Source organism: Pelophylax lessonae, assembly GCF_965119305.1.
Source record: "Pelophylax lessonae genome assembly, chromosome: 4".
NCBI classification, from domain to species: domain Eukaryota; kingdom Metazoa; phylum Chordata; class Amphibia; order Anura; family Ranidae; genus Pelophylax; species Pelophylax lessonae.
Window position 1 is genome coordinate 573,976,898 of NC_138771.1, and position 18,129 is coordinate 573,995,026.

The following is an 18,129-nucleotide window of genomic DNA, read 5'->3' on the forward strand; positions in this document are numbered from 1 at the left end:
ATAATAAACACTGACCTTCCATTTTAGGAATGAGTCTTACAAGGACATAGCAGAACAAACAGTTGTTTTCTTCAGAAAAGAAAAAGACAGTACTCTGCTACAAAGTTTAACATTTTTGTGATGTACATAGAGGGGGTCGTTTTTTTTTTTTTTTTTTTTTTTCTCTCAACAAAAAAGGAGTTACACTTTAAGCCAAAACAAATTTGCAGACAGATACATCCATATGTATGATTACTGAAAACCTGTCAACTACTGCTATGGAGCCTAACCACTAACACCGTGCATGGCCTGAACTCCTGACCACTTTCAGACAAATGGCACTATTAGGACTCTCAACGGATCCTTATCAAAGAGGCACTTATTATTATTATAATAATTATTATTATTATAAATATAATAATAATTATTCTTTTTTTCACAGTAAAGTTCTGGGTTGAATGCCATAAAGCATTTTCCAGCTTACTTTCATCTTTAAACAACAAATGAATACTGTAACATGGTATCTATATAGCAAGCTGTATCCATGGGCATTGTGCTTCCACTCACATCACCTAGGGTTTCATATTTTCCATATTTGCACACGACAGAGCATAGATGCCATTGTAGGTGGAGTGTTCTATTTACATTTGGAGACTGTACATATTATTGCTGTAAGTGTACACCCCCAACTTTCTAAGCATGGCTCTAGGGAATGCTGAAACTCAGGCCCCATCATGCCATGCAAAAGCAACTGCACCGCCTGTAGTTCCACCATGATTGCTCTAATTTCCAAGTGGAATCTGTGGAACGATTCACCTTCATATACCTTAACCACTCCCAATATGTCTTCTTACACCACCAAGTATATTCAGCCAAATGCCAACCACTGTTGGCAAATAAGTACCCAAACACAATAACCAAATTCCTGCTGTGGTGGCTCTGTACTCTAGAAATACTATTGTACAGATGTAAATAACTGATAATGAAAGTTTAATAAAGGTGTTTGGCTGAAGCCAAGCAGCAAATGTGGAACCGTCTCTATTAAGGGCTAAATTAAACCAATTTTACCCTCAAGAGAGGAATTTTTCTTTGTCCGGTAACAAGGCATTTTGCATAATATTACGATGATCCAACTGTGTGCTGCAGCCATCTTGCTACACATCAGATGTACGAATGTTCATTTCATCTAGTCTGAATGGAAATGGACTATCCGTCTGTCGTTGTGGTTCAGACCAGTGTCTGGCTCGACTTCCAACTTCATCTCTCAATCCTGCCCCTGCCATTTCTACTGGCTGCTCTGGCTCATGTTTGGGTATTGGTGTCCAAGGCTGCCATGATGATTTCAAAGATGTAGACTTTCCTAGCGGACGCTTATCATCACAATAGGGTGAAGAATGAAAAGAGGCTTGTGAGGAGACAGATCGGTTGAGAGACATAGTACGTCCACAGGACTCCTGCAAGAAAAAAATAGTGGTATGGTTTGAAAACACTGACACATAGGAGTAGATTTGTGAAAGACACAAAAACTGTTCACTTTGCAAGGAAATTTGCATGGAAATTTCTCCTGAAGCTTAGTAAATCAGGTGAAACTCTGCTGACTTTTTTCAAACAATCATGTGCATGCAAAAGTGCTGTTTATCCATTTTCCTTGCACACGATTGGCTAGTTTTTCCAAATGAAATTTCACCACATTCACTAAGCTCTTGGGAAAATCCCCATGCAAAGTGAAACTTCCCTTGCAAAGTGAACAGCATATTTGCTATTAGAGAATCAACTCCATAATATCCCTTTCAGTATGCTTTAGATTTACAAATAAATGCACCAATGCTCATATTGAATTGATGCTTTCTGTTTGTCCTTGCTTGTGTACAACTATGAACAACATATATAGCCACGGACTTTATGTGGACATATAGAAGATATTACCATAAAAACAACTTTATTATGTACCATTAAAAATCGATTACACAACCTTGAAAATTACTCTCCACGTAGGGGTTTACAACATGCAAAGATTCTAATTACAGTTTACATGTGGACTCAATGCAGGAATCCTTCTTCAGGAGCACATGTGATAGAATCAGTATGCTTGAACCCCCCCCCCCCCCTAATCTTTAATAGAGTAATTTCAGCCTGTAGGGTAGACTGGAATTCATAGTATGTGTATGTTGCCCATAGAGGTGCGTATGCCAATGAGTAAGCCAAAGTAAAGGCACTGCCACCTAGGTGGAAAATTCAGCTACATTACGTAAACAGCCAATGGTCTTGTACACATAATCCTAAAATAAAAGGACCAACTTCCCTATGGGGAACCATTCAGACCCAATGTGAGTCAATCACCATAAAGACAGCATGGTAGTGAAAGTATTCAGGGTACATATATTCCAAAGAGGGGGGTCTTGATAAGTAGCTGAGAAGCAAACTCAAGCGAACTTAATTTGTTTCTACAGGCTTTAAATTCTCCTAAGAAAAGGAATAGTAAATGCACATTTTTTTCCTGCAAAAAAAATGTGCAATTATAATTTTTTTTTAAAGGTGAACCTAGTGTTACTGCCCTATAGGGAAACATTGTTGTTTTAACTTCTTCTCTGTCAAAGCCCAACATCAAAAACTACCAGTGCCAGGCTTCTGTATAGGCATCAGAAACATTCTCTATTTTTATTCTCTGGCTAGTATAGGCCAACTGATATAAAATACTCATAAATACAACTATCCTGACATATGGCTATCATGTGGCTATCATCACTGGGGTCCTTTAAAACTTGTACTACCCATTTGACAGGCACACATGGTAACACACCAAATAAAGCTGCCTGGAAAGTCAGACACCCAATTGCACAATCTTGTTTTCCTGTCTTTGGCAGTCTCTAATTTTAAGATCTGGTTGTGAAATCCCAGTATTATTTTAAGTGTGACTGTTGAAATACCTAATGGCATATTCATTATAGATAAATGGAAAATTACTCATTAAAAAAAAAATCTAAGACCTTTCTAAATATATCATTTACAAGAGATGTTCTAAAGCATAGGTCTTTACACCCATGGGGGGATTGGAATCTGGCAGGCCAAAAGGAGCACTCCTTAAACTATGCTGGCTTGAAAGGTTAAAATAAAATACCAAAGATGTTTTTGATCACATCATTACATTATTATTCAATCATTTTGAATGAATTGCTTGAAAAGGTATGAGCAATCAATACAGGCAGGGAGCAGACACCAATTAGTATTACTTAAGAAACATGAAGTTTACTTTGTAAAGCTGACGTTTATTCTACTTAGATTTTGCTTTTCCTGGTTCCTCCTTTCTTGGCTCATCAACATGCTAATGAAATCTTTCAAAAAACCTTTCCATTTTCATGACATACAGTATCTCACAAAAGTGAGTACACCCCTTACATTTTTGTAAATATTTTATTATATCTTTTCATGTGATAACACTGAAGAAATTACACTTTGCTACAAAGTAAAGTAGTGAGTGTGCAGCTCGTATAAGAGTGAAAATTTGCTGTCCCCTTTAAAATAACTCAACACATAGCCAATAATGTCTAAACCGCTGGCAACGAAAGTGAGTACACCCCTAAATTAAAATGTCCAAATTGGGCCCAATTAGCCATTTTCCCTCCCCAATGTCATGTGACTCGTTAGTGTTACAAGGTCTCGGGTGTGAATGGGGAGCAGGTGTGTTAAATTTGGTGTTATCGCTCTCACTCTCTCATACTGGTCACTGGAAGTTCAACATGGCACCTCATGGCAAAGAACTCTCTAAGGATCTGAAAAAAAGAATTGTTGCTCTACATAAAGATGGCCTAGGCTATAAGAAGATTGCCAGGAACCTGAAACTGAGCTGCAGCACAGTGGCCAAGACCATACAGTGGTTTAACAGGACAGGTTCCACTCAGAACAGGCCTCGCCAGGGTCGACCAAAGAAATTGAGTGCATGTGCTCAGCGTCATATCCAGACGTTGTCTTTGGAAAATAGACGTATGAGTGGTGCCAGCGTTGCTGCAAAGGTTGAAGGGGTGGGGGGTCAGCCTGTTAGTGCTCAGACCATACGCCGCACACTGCATCAAATTGGTCTGCATGGCTGTCATCCCAGAAGGAAGCCTCTTCTAAAGATGATGCACAAGAAAGCCCACAAACAGTTTGCTGAAGACAAGCAGACTAAGGACATGGGTTACTGTAACCATGTCCTGTGGTCTGGTGAGACCAAGATAGACTTATTTGGTTCAGATGGTGTCAAGCATGTGTGGCGGCAAAACAGGTGAGAAGTGCAAAGACAAGTGAGTTCTGCCTACAGTCAAGCATGGTGGTGGGAGTGTCATGGTCTGGGGCTGCATGAGTGCTGCTAGCACTGGGGAGCTACAGTTCATTGAGGGAACCATGAATGCCAACATGTACTGTGACATACTAAAGCAGAGCATGATCCCCTACCTTCAGAGATTGGGCCACTGGGCAGTATTCCAACATGATAACGACCCCAAACACAACTCCAAGATGCCCACTGCCTTGCTAAAGAAGCTGAGGTTAACAGTGATGGACTGGCCAAACATGTCTCCAGACCTAAACCCTATTGAGCATCTGTGGGGCATCTTCAATCAGGTGGAGAAGCACAAGGTCTCTAACATCCACCAACTCCGTGATGTGATCATGGAGAAGTGGAAGAGGACTCCAGTGGCAACCTGTGAAGCTCTGGTGAACTCCATGCCTAAGAAGGTTAAGACTGGAAAATAATGGTGGCCACACAAAATATTGACACTTTGGGCCCAATTTGGACATTTTCACTTAGGAGTGTACTCACTTTTGTTGCCAGCAGTTTAGACATTAATGGCTGTGTGTTGAGTTATTTTGAGGGGACAGCAAATTTACACTGTTATACAAGCTGTACACTCACTACTTTACATTGTAGCAAAGTGTCATTTCTTCAGTGTTGTCACATGTAAAGATATAATAAACTATTTACAAAAATGTGAGGGGTGTACTCACTTTTGTGAGATACTGTACCTCATTTTAGACCCATTGATCTCATCACTGAATCTCTGTGCTTCTTAATGCAATGCAGGCAGGTCATGGCTGGTAGGAGGGGCAAGGAAGATGTTGTACTTACCTTCTCAAAAACATCACATCACCCTGCCCCAGTACCCCTCTCAAGATACAGCTGACTGACTCTTGGGAGGTTTTATGCAGATATTAAAATGCCTTGATGGGTGAGTGTGTCTAGAAGAGTAAGTGTTAGCAGGCAGTCTGTGCTAAGTAATGCCCATGTGTGATGCAGAGTCTACAAGATTGAAAGAACTGAAATGTAAGGACTGAAAGGGGTGGTTCAGGAACAGTCAAGTTGAGGAGGAAAGAGCTAAATATTGCTGGACATCCTCCTTCTAGGAAATAAGGTGGGCTAGACAGACACTGCAAGAAGCTCACAGGGTGCAGTATTTTCAGTACAGGAGAGAAGCCTGTACAATTGTGTAAGGCTGAAGGTAAGGCTGGAGTTCAGCTTTAATCATCTGTATTTATAAAATGATATGGACTTTTAGTTTATCAAGTGATCATATGTCATTCGGTAAAGAATATATTATTTACATACCCGATAGCGCATTCTGTAGGTTTGAATGGCGGTATTTATTGCCTTTATCCAGCTGTGCATCTCTTGCGGGCTGTCAGTCTATGGGGGAAAGGCAGATTAGATATTCAGCTTTGCTCACAAATAGAAAAAGGGTGTTGGATCAGATGAGAGTAAATTCAGAACAGCTTGCTTACGTTCTAATGTACAGATGTCAAGAAATAAGTATGGAGGTTGGTACTTCTGACCTCCAGCTGAAAATGCTTGCTGACTGACTGTATCTGGCTTCTATACTCAGACCCAGAGCAAGTAGGCAGCAAGTAAAGTCTGATCAGTCTCTTGATGACTTACCTCTGTAATGGATCAAGTTTAGTGACTCGGAAAGCACAGGAGCATCAGCATGACAACTCGGTAACAAGCATTTTTTAAAAAAGGTAGTCAGCAGTGGCACTGTGGTAGGTTCCATGTTCCCTTAAAGAAGAATGATTACAAATTTTTTACATTATTCAGTCCCTAGGTGCCCTGTAACGCAAGCTGCACCTTGGCACACAGCCGTCTGACACCTCAACTAGCAAGAAGATGGCTGCTTTGATTGCGAGTGCTTGTCTTTGGCTCCTAGTACTTGCCCAAGTCATGCTGCTGTACAAGGAATTCAGAGGAACTGACACACACCTTGTTTACTGCTGCACTTTCATGAAGGGGTGCGTGTTTATTCCTACAATCACTTTTTAAAGCACCCTGTAATCAGAGCTGTCATTTGCTATAGCAGGCACAGTTATGACCAATCACAGCAATCACAAATCTAAACACATTACTGTTTACATTTGAGGGCCCGCACCTTCCTCTTACAATGGAGGAAGGTGAAAAACTAATGAACAAATATTCATTAGTTTCAGATTGCAGATTAAGAATAGAGGGGTTGTGACTGTTTATTAATTATCTCTCCCTCCTCTTAGAAAAGTCCAGTATGTGCTAAAACGAGAAGACTATCACATGCTCATGCACATGTGCATGCTCATAATTCCGAGCAAAGGCTAAACAGGGTGTGCACATTTACACTCAGCACTGGTTTTGGCACCGGCCTATTAAAGCTGGATTGTGACATGAACATGGATTGGGACATGGACAGATTGCTGAGTGATCTTCAGCTAGTCCCTAAATTTGCTTTCCCATCTACGACCCGGCTTTCCTTTGACCTGTCTTTGGATTCCTGTCTACTAGTTGTGACCTTGGCCTCTGTTTGAATTCTGTATCCTGCTTCCTGATTCAGTACTTTGCTGCCCAGCTGTGAACTGAGCTCAAATTGTATCCTGACTCTTGCGTTCCTGTACCTCGCTTCCCGGAATTTGACATCCTTAGCTTGTGTTCTGACTTCGCACCTGTCTTCTTATCCAGTGTCACCGTGTTCATGCCCCTGGTCATGTCTGGTGGTGCATAGTATTCTGTTTCCTGCAACCAACAGTCGGCGCTGCCTGCTAGATCGGCCACACATCTCTTCTCACCACTACCAGGGGTGTTGGACAAGTAGTGCAACAGAAACCCCCTCTCTAGCTCAATTCCCACCAGGTACTCTCCTGTATATTTGATCTCCATCCCGTATCTGTATTTGACCTGCATGTTAACCATTCACCTCCCATATCCTACACATCCGCACATTAAACTTCTTCATCTGCATCTTTCCTACTGAATGCAACCCATACATTAACTCCTACATCCCCTCCTCCCACATTTAATGTATCTAGTAAGCCATTACCAAGGTCCATGTATTAACCACCCCAATACCAGCAAGTTTCTTCATTCTCCCAAAATGTTGCCAAAAAATGAGATCACCTGACCCCCACCCCACTACCAACTACCCACCTTCCTGATTTTACTATATTTGTTACTCCTTGTTTATGTGTGTTTGACTTGAATTGTGAATTTTAATAGTTAACTCCAAATATACCTCTGTAAATTGTAACATGGGCACCAAACGGCACTTGCATTAAAAATCATTATAGAAAAAAAATGAGATCACCTTGAGGGTGTTTGTGCTATCTTGACATTTTTATTTTACCAGAAGTAAGGGAACATTTTTTTTTTTAATGTTTGTCTTTTTTCCTTTATTTAGTCAAGAATTTAAACCCCAGTTGATGTTTTAATGATAAAAACGTTTAAAGAGAAAACTTAAAACCCCAGTGGTTATTACATACTACTAAAAGACAGTATCTAAAAGTATTTTTAAAAAATTAAAATGCCAGTAGGTATTAAATATCACCAAAAGAGAGTATCTAAAAAATTGTAAAAGAAAAAAAGAAAACCCCAGTATCTAAAAATGATAAAAATTAAAACTCCAGTGGTTACTAAATATCACCAAAAGACAGTATCTAAAATAATAAAAAAAATGAAAAGCCCAGTGCTTATTAAATACCACCAAAACAGAGTATCTAAAAATTGTAGAAACAATGAAACCCCAGTGGTTTTTAAATACCACCAAAATAAAGTATCTATAAATGATAAAAAGCTAAAACCCATGTTGTTATTCAATTTCTCAAAAAGAGAGTATCTAAAAATGATAACTAAAAACTCAAGTGGGTATACCACCAAAAAAGTGTATTCAAAAATGATAAAAAAAAAAAAAAATAAAACCCTGTGGTTATTAAATACTATCAAACAATATTATCTGATTATTCATTAATATTATCTAATGATTAAAAAAATGATATTATCTGATTATAATATTACCTAATGATTAAAAACATGTATTTGAGTACAGTGTTGCATGACGCAGTAATTATCAGTCAAACTATCACAGCACTGTTTCTTTATGATGAGAGAGGGGTCAGTGTATAAAACGTGTTCCGGCACAGTGTCGTTCTCATCATGTGATTCACTTACACCCTGTGTGACAGCGGGTTGGCTGTTGTAACAAAAGGAAAACAAGGTTCTTAAAAAAAAAAACACTGTCAGTTAAAAAGATGTGGTTCACCCAGTGCCCATCTGGCATCATTTCACATGAGGAACACGTGGCAGGAATAAAGTAGGCATTTGTGAGACAGCTGAGTCTGGGCTGATGTCACAGTCATCTCCAGAAAGGCCTGTCTGCCACAATCTGTCACCAAGTTCTTTGGATGCTTCCAGAAATTAATGTGTTAGAATAACGTGTTTCCATGTTTAAATAGGCCCGTGTTTGCATTCAGAGGTTTCAGTTAAGAAGTTCCTCCAACATAAACAGCCAATACTGGATCTGAACGTCTTGATCAATGCGTGAATTAAACGGCAGGCATTGGAGCGTGTCCTGTTTCCCGGCACAGTATCTTACGTCTTTTCTGTATTTTATTTATATGCAGATCCAAAGCTAGAATATTGGCAATCAAGTGAACCTGGTAAGTTAAAAAATATGGTAACTGCCATTGCTGACTCATTTTAGAAGCTGTTAGTGGCCTGACTGTCAAACATAGATGATTATTTAATGTTTTGCTGAGGTTATCAATTCCTGTTTCCGAGGTACAGATATAAGACCAAGTGTGATACTAACAGGTTTTGAAGACTAAAATATTACAATATAGTCAATCTTCTACAATACATAGATTGTGATAAATGTAGGCATGGACAGTGGTGTATTTTGGTTTTGAGCTGTCCTAGTCAAGAAAAAATAAATTGGGCGCCCCCATCTAAATTTGTCCCACACCAACCACGTTAAACCGTTCTTGTCTAATGGGCTGATGAGGAAGCTACAGCCGTTCACAGTGAACAGCTGTGGCTTCTATCAGACCCTGATACATGATTCATCCGAGTTTCACATATGTGGTCCATGGAGCAAAGGATGGGGTCAGCAGGGCAGAGGTTGAGGCAGCACTGGTGGGCACTGATGAGGAGGAAATGATGAAGCTGCACTGATATGCAGCACTTATGGGTGGCAATGATGGGCACCGATAGGCAGTACTAAAGGGCACTGATGGGCACTAATAGGGGGCACTAATAGGCAGCACTGATAGCCGGCAGTCTGATCATTCCTGCAAACTTCATGAACAGCCAAGAAGAGATACAGCTTTTCTAGTTGTACATCCCACCGAACAAGAACAAAAAGCCACATAGGTGTGTTTGGTACCATATTGTTGAAGGATTTTTGCCCAATCCCACAGTAAATCAATGGGAAGAAAAGAGCACTGGGTTTTGCAAAGATGGCTGGACCTATGACAGAAGTGTCTTTTACAATTGTTACTGAGGTATGAAATATGTTCTGTAGCAAGAACATTGCTCATAAGCAGCTTGCAGTTAAGATTTATAAGCTCAGTCTGCATTTTAAGAGGTCTTACAGGAAAGAGCCTAGGGCACTAACTTGATCAGCTTGCTTGCTCTGAGGGTTTCATGCTGTGACCTGTAGTCCTTTACTTTTGGGGGAGGGGGAGGGGTTCACATCCCCCAAAGGTGAAGGACTACAAGTCCCATCATGAACCCCTCCCTTTTGTATGGGTCTCTAGCTCTGTAATGCCCGGCTCCCTCATGACACTGCACACACGGCTCCAGCCTCACCTCAGGGTTTTCATGAAGTTAAATCCTCCTCTGCTTTGAAAGCTGGGGCCTTGGCCTCCCTCTGCATTAGGATAGGGAGGTGACGTGACGTCACTGGTTGCTAGATGCCAGGCGGTGCTGCCCTAGCAACCAGTGGGCAGTAGAGCCAAGGGTGGAGCCAACTCCAGGCCTCGGCCACCTCTTCAGTGGCCTTTTTTGGGGCATGAGATCAGCAATCCAGTCTGCCCCTGTTCTCTGCAGTCCTCAGCAAGAGGACTCCTCTCTAGTGTCCCTGTAAAATGCTGCCCAAGGCAAACGCCTTGTTTGTCTCATGGCAGATACGCCCCTGGGCATGGACCAGCCCATGGGGTCAATGCACCACATCTCAGGTATAAACATATATAACCAAAAGCGAATATTCTTTGGAACTTTCCAGGTGCTAATATGATAAACCACACATGTACAAAAAATGTCAATAAAAAAATATATCACTTTTAATTAAACATTAAAAACCTCCAAACTGATATCATGGATACATTTTATCGATTTGGTGAATCTTAATGTTTAAATAGAATTGAACTTGTTTACATGAAATTTTGTGTACATGTGAGGTTTATCATTGTAGCACCTGAAAAATTCTAAAGAATAATAATTTTTTGACATTTATACTGTGTAATTACTCTATTATTAATACAGCATCAATATTAAAAAAATACCTGTATATAGAATGTTCTTGGAGCAGTAATAACTTCAAACAGATTGTCCCTCATAAGTAAATCCCTATAAGAAAAAATAAAGGTTATTCATTACAATTTTCCAGATCTACTTATTTCTTGAAAAAAAAAAAAAAAATCCAAATAAACACAGTACCTGTCCAGTATCTGGACTTTTATTCCCAAGGTTTGTATTGGATGTCGCCAACCCAACCACCAGGTCAGATTTGCCAATTTTGAGTCACAGATTTCACCCTTTTGGTTTCTCCCAAGTTCTGCATACAGACACTTGAAGAATGGCAATGTCATATAGAAAGCTGGGGACTGGAAAAGCCAGCCCCAGACACTGGCACTGGTCACACTGGTACTTCTGATGGGGAAACTGTTGCTGCAGTGCAAGCTCTCAATTTCACTCATTAAGCTGCCTAAAGAAAGCTCTACACATAGTGTGGATTTTGTGAAAAAAAAAAATATATATACAGTGGGTACGGAAAGTATTCAGACCCCCTTACATTTTTCACTCTTTGTTATATTGCAGCCATTTGCTAAAATCATTTAGGTTCATTCTTCTTCCTCATGAATGTACACATAGCACCCCATACTGACAGAAAAACACAGAATTGTTGACATTGTTGCAGATTTATTAAAAAAGAAAAACTGAAATATCACATGGTCCTAAGTATTCAGACCCTTTGCTCAGTATTTAGTAGAAGCCCCCTTTTGATCTAATACAGCCAGGAGTCTTTTTGGGAAAGATGCAACAAGTCTTTCATACCTGGATTTGGGGATCCTCTGCCATTCCTCCTTGCAGATCCTCTCCAGTTCTGTCAGGTTGGATGGTAAACGTTGGTGGACAGCCATTTTTAGGTCTCTCCAGAGATGCTCAATTGGGTTTAAGTCAGGGCTCTGGCTGGGCCATTCAAGAACAGTCACGGAGTTGTTGTGAAGCCACTCCTTCGTTATTGTAGCTGTGTGCTTAGGGTCATTGTCTTGTTGGAAGGTAAACCTTCGGCCCAGTCTGAGTTCCAGAGCACTCTGGAGAAGGTTTTTGTCCAGGATATCCCTGTACTTGGCCGCATTTATCTTTCCCTCAATTGCAACCAGTCGTCCTGTCCCTGCAGCTGAAAAACACCCCCACAGCATGATGCTGCCACCACCATGCTTCACTGTTGGGACTGTATTGGACAGGTGATGAGCAGTGCCTGGTTTTCTCCACACATACCGCTTAGAATTAAGGCCAAAAAGTTCTATTTTGGTCTCATCAGACCAGAGAATCTTATGTCTCACCATCTTGGAGTCCTTCAGGTGTTTTTTAGCAAACTCCATGCGGGCTTTCATGTGTCTTACACTGAGGAGAGGCTTCTGTCAGGCCACTCTGCCATAAAGCCCCGACTGGTGGAGGACTGCAGTGATGGTTGACTTTCTACAACTTTCTCCCATCTCCTGACTGCATCTCTGGAGCTCAAGCCCCGTACACACGTACCGATCGTCGGCATACAAACGTCGGTGGACGAAGGATCTGCCGATTGTACGCGTGTTAGTATGGTGCCTCCGACAGATGTCTGCGCACAATCCGCGGACAAAAGTCTTTCTTGCAAACATGAAAATATTTGTATGCCGACACCAGAACGGACGATTGTTCGCCTGTCAGTACGCAATTCTGCCGACACACAGCTACAAATCCCAACACGCATGATCAAACCAAATGAGTTCCCGGAAGAATTTTCTCTAGTAAACTCAACATTTTATTCAGAAAGAACTTTCGGCTCGCGGAAGTCCAAGAAATAGGTGAAATGCGGAGCACATGCTCATCTTGATAAATGTGAGAAGAAGGAAGATGCTGCTCATAATGCCATACTTTTCTAATAAAAAGGCATGTGTTCTGTTATGATGAAGATAATGTTTGTCTATTCTATCTGTTCTATCAAATTTTAGAATTAAATAATTTGAACTCTTCACCATTATTTTTGTATTTTCACACCAAAGATCTAACTATTGATATGACCCTTTATTCTTTTATGAATTAATGTCTAAAACATATTTTTCAGGTTATGCACAATATTAAACATGTTAACAAATTCAGATAGGCCATTTTTTATTTTCAATTTTCTTTATTTTTTGGATCTCAGCAAAAAAAAAAAAAAGCAAACATCAATACTTTCCGTATAATAAACTAAACATAAAAAAGGTCCATTTGGACAAAATTAAACTAGAAACTGGCAAACAGGGGTAAAGTAAATAATAGGGGGTTACAAAAATTAAAGTTGGTGATAGCTATAATCAGGTTGCCATGAGGGCAGGTTTGGATCCTGCTGGCCATATTGCCACTGGCCATGTGGCATTTGGCGAGGTGGTGGGTGTTGTGGAGGTGGAGGTGGAGGTGGAGGTGGAGGGCACGGGTGCTCCTGGCATGCATGGCTGTGCTCATTAAGTATGCCGTTTTCAGCGTTTTGCAGCACATCCAGAATAATTTTTCTGGCATACTGACACTGCCTGAGGTCCACCTTATCCAGGATTTTGGCAGTCATATTCCCGAAGGACTCATTTGCCTCCGGTTTCCTACGGAGGGCTATGGTGGCCTCCTGTATGAATTCATCTGTGATGTCGTCTATGTGTTTCCTCTTTTGCCTCCGTTTGGCAGGAGGAGGTGGTGGTGGAAAGAGTTCCGCAGGCTCCTCAGGCTCCACAGGCTCCCCAGGCTCCTGGCTGCAACCTGGCTCCTCCTCAGTGACACTTCCCTGTTGATGAAATGAACAATTGATTAGAATGTTATAGTGTATATAAAAAGTCATGTTTGTTATATTATTGTGAACAAATAGCAGACTTTACATACAGTGGCATATCTAGGGTCTCCAGTGCCCTTGTTGAGGAGCTGTATTTGGCAACAACCCCCCCCCCCCCCAAGATCAATGGAAAACTGTAACCCACCCCCCCAAAAAAAAATTAAAGGGCATTAAAAGTTTCTAATTTGCCCCTTGTTTGCCCAGTGTAGAGCTCTCTAGTGGGCAATCATTGTCTCAGGTGTGAAAAAGAAAGAGAGGGTTGAGAGATAGAGAGAGGGAGAGAAAGAGGGGGTGTGAGAGAGAGAGGAGGGGGTTGCAGAGAGAGAGGGGCCTGAACTTGCAGAGGGCTTGATGTAGGGCATTGAGGGTGAAGCAGTGCAGGGAAACAGGAATAAGGAAGCCACCTGCCTTGCTGACCCAGAGTGAGAGACCAGAGACATGGAAGCAAGGATGGATGTATCATTTGCAGGAGCTGTTAGTTTTGTATTAAAAAAGGTTGAGCCAGAGGAATGCTGAGGCTACAGCAGTGTTTCTAAGGATCAGAGGTGTGCTGGGGATGCAGCAGTGTTTGTAAGACCGGAGGGGTGCTGGGGATGCAGTGAGAGGCAGTCTCAGTCTCCTGGTCTTTTGGCTCAGCTGCTCTCAATGTTTTACACCTGCATGAAGCAGCTCTCAATGTTTTACACCTGCATGAAGCAGCTCTCAATGTTTTACACCTGCATGAATCCGCCTGCAAACTGGGGGTTCTGGGGTGTGCAGGCTGAGTGGATTGTTAAAATAAACAATAAAACAATGCCAATGTTTTTGTGACCCACCCCCCTTGGCCTGCGCCCCTGGCGGTTGCCTGTCATGCCAACCCCTTGCTATGCCCGTTTACCTAAAGGGTCAATTATGGTTTAGCTTATAATTTTGTTACATGATTACATTTTAGCAGACAATATATTGTGAAATGCCATACCTGAGTAAAACTCTCCTCCAGGAAATCCTCATCCTGGCTTGGATCTACCGACACTGAGCCCTCTGCCGATGTAGAAGGCAGTGTAGAAATTGACGGCCTGGATTCCAAGGTGTCTGCCAGGAACCGCATGTTATCATAGTACCACAGCCGTGGTACATGTACATTCCGTGCCCCTGCTCCAGACTGGGTGGACTCCTCTATTTTTTTTAACTCCCGCCTGTAGGCAGTACGAATACTGTTTATTTTTTTGCGTATATACTCAAAATTTGCCCCAGGATAGACGGGCTTGTAGAAGGCCACCAAATGTTCCATGGCCTGTTTTCGGAGTTTTCGATTTTTATAATCCGCGGACTTCACTTGCCACAAACACGGCAGTTGCCTGAACTCATCAATAAAACTTATTAAAAAGTTGTGGGTGGTGAAATTGTCCACCATATTGCAGGACAGTATATGCCTGCAAGACACAAAACAACACAAAACATATTAAAATAGCATGTATTTTGGCACATAATAAAGATATTCCTAATAAAAGCTGTATAGGGCCCAAAACACACACTTTCTATTAAAAGAGTCGTACCTTTGTTTGTGGGGAAAAGTCGTGATTCGCCGCTCGATCGTGCTCCAACTCTCGATATGTCCGCTAGCGAATCGTCGGCCGAACGATCTGGCGTCCTTTAAATACAGCGCAGGCGTCAACTCCTCCTCCAGTGGCGGGCTTGTGCAGGGGTGTGTACGTGCCGAAGATCAGGCCTACATGCGACACTCACACCTGAGGCAGTGGAATAATAATTGTTTAATTAGGAACCATGTCTCAACAATCTGGGAGCTCAATTAGTGGGGGCCGAAGTGATTGGGCCACCCGAAAATCAAGGGCTACACCCATGTCAAAGCCAGAAATGGTGGAGATGGTCTCCATTTTAGAAAAAATGGATTACGATGGAAAGTTGGCAAATTACGAGCGGCCCAATGCCAGGAAAGATGGCATCATGGACAAGGTGGTGGCCTGTTTGGTCAGAAAATTCGGTGTCGAGCGATCGAAAGATCAGATTAGGAAACGATGGTCTGACCTCAAACACCGTGAGCAGGATCAGCTTTCCCAAATCCATCGGATTTTGAAAAAAAGTAAGTTTTATTTTTTCTTTATTTTTTTAATCATGCAATATGTTTTTTATAATTTTGTGTATGTTGTATTAACATGTCTAGATTATAATGTCTATGTAAAAAGTTAGATTACTCATTTTAGTTGTCATGTCGTGATTTGATCGATCTATTGTTGATGTTTTAGTATATGACATTAAAAGTCAGGAAGCCATAGTGAAAAATATATGTATTGTGTTGCAACGAACGTTCTTTCCTGCACGAATCTTCTCAGCAAACATTCCTATTAATCACAGATTATTATTCAAACCTTTAAATAGGAGAAAAACGTAAACTCCGTGCCAAACAGTGGGAAAGGAGGAGGAGAGGTTTGGCAGCTCCATCTGCAGTGGAGGAAGAAGAGGAGGACATGGGCACAGAAGGTGGCACAGATTCCACTAAAGGTAATTGGTTCCTATGCACTGTCAAACATTAATGTACCATATTTTTCGTAGATAACCATGTACATGTCTTCATATTTGTTACTAAAAGAGCTATCAAGCAGGGCACCATGTCCTAACAAATGTACCTCTTGTGACTTTTATGATATGGCCAATGTTTTGTATTATGTAGATGAAGACATTATGCCGGAAATAATCCTGGTGGAGCCTACAAGTGACCAGACACCAGAGCAACAAGAAGGTTGGTAGTCACAGATTTTTGTGTAGTGGGATCATAGAAATATGTGTATTTGCAATGATTGTTTAACCTTATATTCTTGTATTCCCTTACAAATTTACATTGCAGATGTTGCATCATGCCAGGATGTGGCATCCCCAGCCAGGTCAGAAGCCCGATCTCCTGGCAACGTGCCAAGCAGCATGGAAGCCAGTTCAGAAACTGTGGAGGAACCAGGACCAAGTGTCCAAGAGCCAATTGTGTGCCCACGTAGGTTTTTTCAGAATGATTTTTATCAGTGTTATTTTTAGCCTCCAATTTACAACACTAGTTCCCTATGGGAGCCTCTTTATTTGAATGGAAGTCGCACCGTAAGTCGGATCAGGATGCTCTGACTTGCGGGGCCACTTGCGTTGTGAAGATTTTTGAGGGGGAACTACACCAAAAAATTGAAGAACCCACCGTGGGTGTCCCCCCAAGTTCACAACCAGGCCTTTTGTGTGTGGTATTGAGTTTGAGGGTATGCCCACAACAAAAAGACAGCGTGGGTTACCCCCAAAACCCCTACCAGACCCTTATACAAGCATGCAGCTTGTCAGGCCAGGAAAGAGAACGAGCAAGCGGACCAAACACCCCCTGGACCACAGCAGGACACATGCCCTCAACATGGGGGGGTTTTGTTGCTTTGGGCCAGGGGGCCTCTGCACCGCACACCCAAAAGCACCTTACTCCCATGTAGAGGAGGACAAGAGCCTCATCCCCACAACCCTGTCTGGTGGTTTTGGGGGGTCATGCGGCCAGGGGGTTCCTAGGACTTTGGAAGCAACCTTTAACAAAGGGTGGCCCCCAGATCCCAGACCCCAATCACTATGTGAATGGGTATGGGGTACATAGTACCCCTACACATTAACCACATAAATGGAAGTGTATGTGAATAACGACAGGAGACGTTTATGAAATGTTCTTAAAGATCTTCATCCGGTCTTCTCCACTCTGCTCTTTGGATCTTCTCCTCTCCAGTCTTCTGCTGTCCAATCTTCTGCTCTTATGTTGTCTGCTCTTTTGCCCTAGGCTCTTCTTCTTCCTCCTGTCCTCCTCCAATGCTGTTGCCGTGCATTCTGCCCGTCTCTGGTCTCTGCATCTTAATATATATACATTACAACCATGCCCTCACAATGACGTCATCATGCGTTCACACCCCTAATGAATATATAGTAAGCTCAGGAGACCGGCAGAATCATCAGCAACAGCATTGGAAGAGGTCAGGAGGAAGATGAAGAGCCTAGGGCAAAAGAGCATAAGAACAGGGTAGGTATTAACTCGAGAGGAATTTAAAGATTACCTGCACACCAAATGTTTCTATATTATGACCTCATGTAGGTGATTCACATTGACTCCGTTGTATTTTATTTTCCAGATCATGTATTACACACTTGCACATTGGCCAAATTGACCCGTGAGGCTCTTCAATGCTGCTCAGACCTCGAGCAAATAAAAGAGACTGCAACGGCATTGCAAGGAAAGATGCGTGATTTTGTGGACATGCTTGCCAAATTTTAAAAATAATTATTATAAAATTTTTTACAGTTTGTATTGGGATGTTCCCATTTTTATATAATATTTTAGGCCAGTTTTATGACACTCAGATGTTAAAGAGTGTACCCAAGTTTGGGAAAAGCACTTTCCAACACCCTAACCCTAACCCTAACCCTAACCCTAACCCTAACCCTAACCCTAACCCTAACCCTAACCCTAACCCTAACCCTGTGAATGTTTGATACTAAAACATTTTTACATTCAACAATGTGTGTTCAATTCTTTATTAGACTTTCGTTGGGGGGTCGAGGTCTAAAGCTGTGTAAAGAAGCACTAAATGTATGATGGCTGTCC

General features: G+C 41.7%; 1 protein-coding gene across 1 annotated transcript in view; it reads right to left on the reverse strand.

Moving 5' to 3' along the window:
* Positions 1–411: 411 nt before the first annotated feature.
* PLEKHA2 (pleckstrin homology domain containing A2) overlaps positions 412–18,129 on the reverse strand; it is a 161,627-nt gene continuing 143,909 nt past the window's right edge. The window contains exons 10-12 of the mRNA XM_082255228.1: positions 10,747–10,810; positions 5,561–5,638; positions 412–1,433 (exon numbers count right to left, since the gene is read on the reverse strand). Of these exons, the coding sequence (XP_082111354.1) occupies positions 1,134–1,433; positions 5,561–5,638; positions 10,747–10,810 (442 nt within the window). The 3' untranslated portion in view covers positions 412–1,133. The remainder of the gene's footprint in view (positions 1,434–5,560; positions 5,639–10,746; positions 10,811–18,129) is intronic.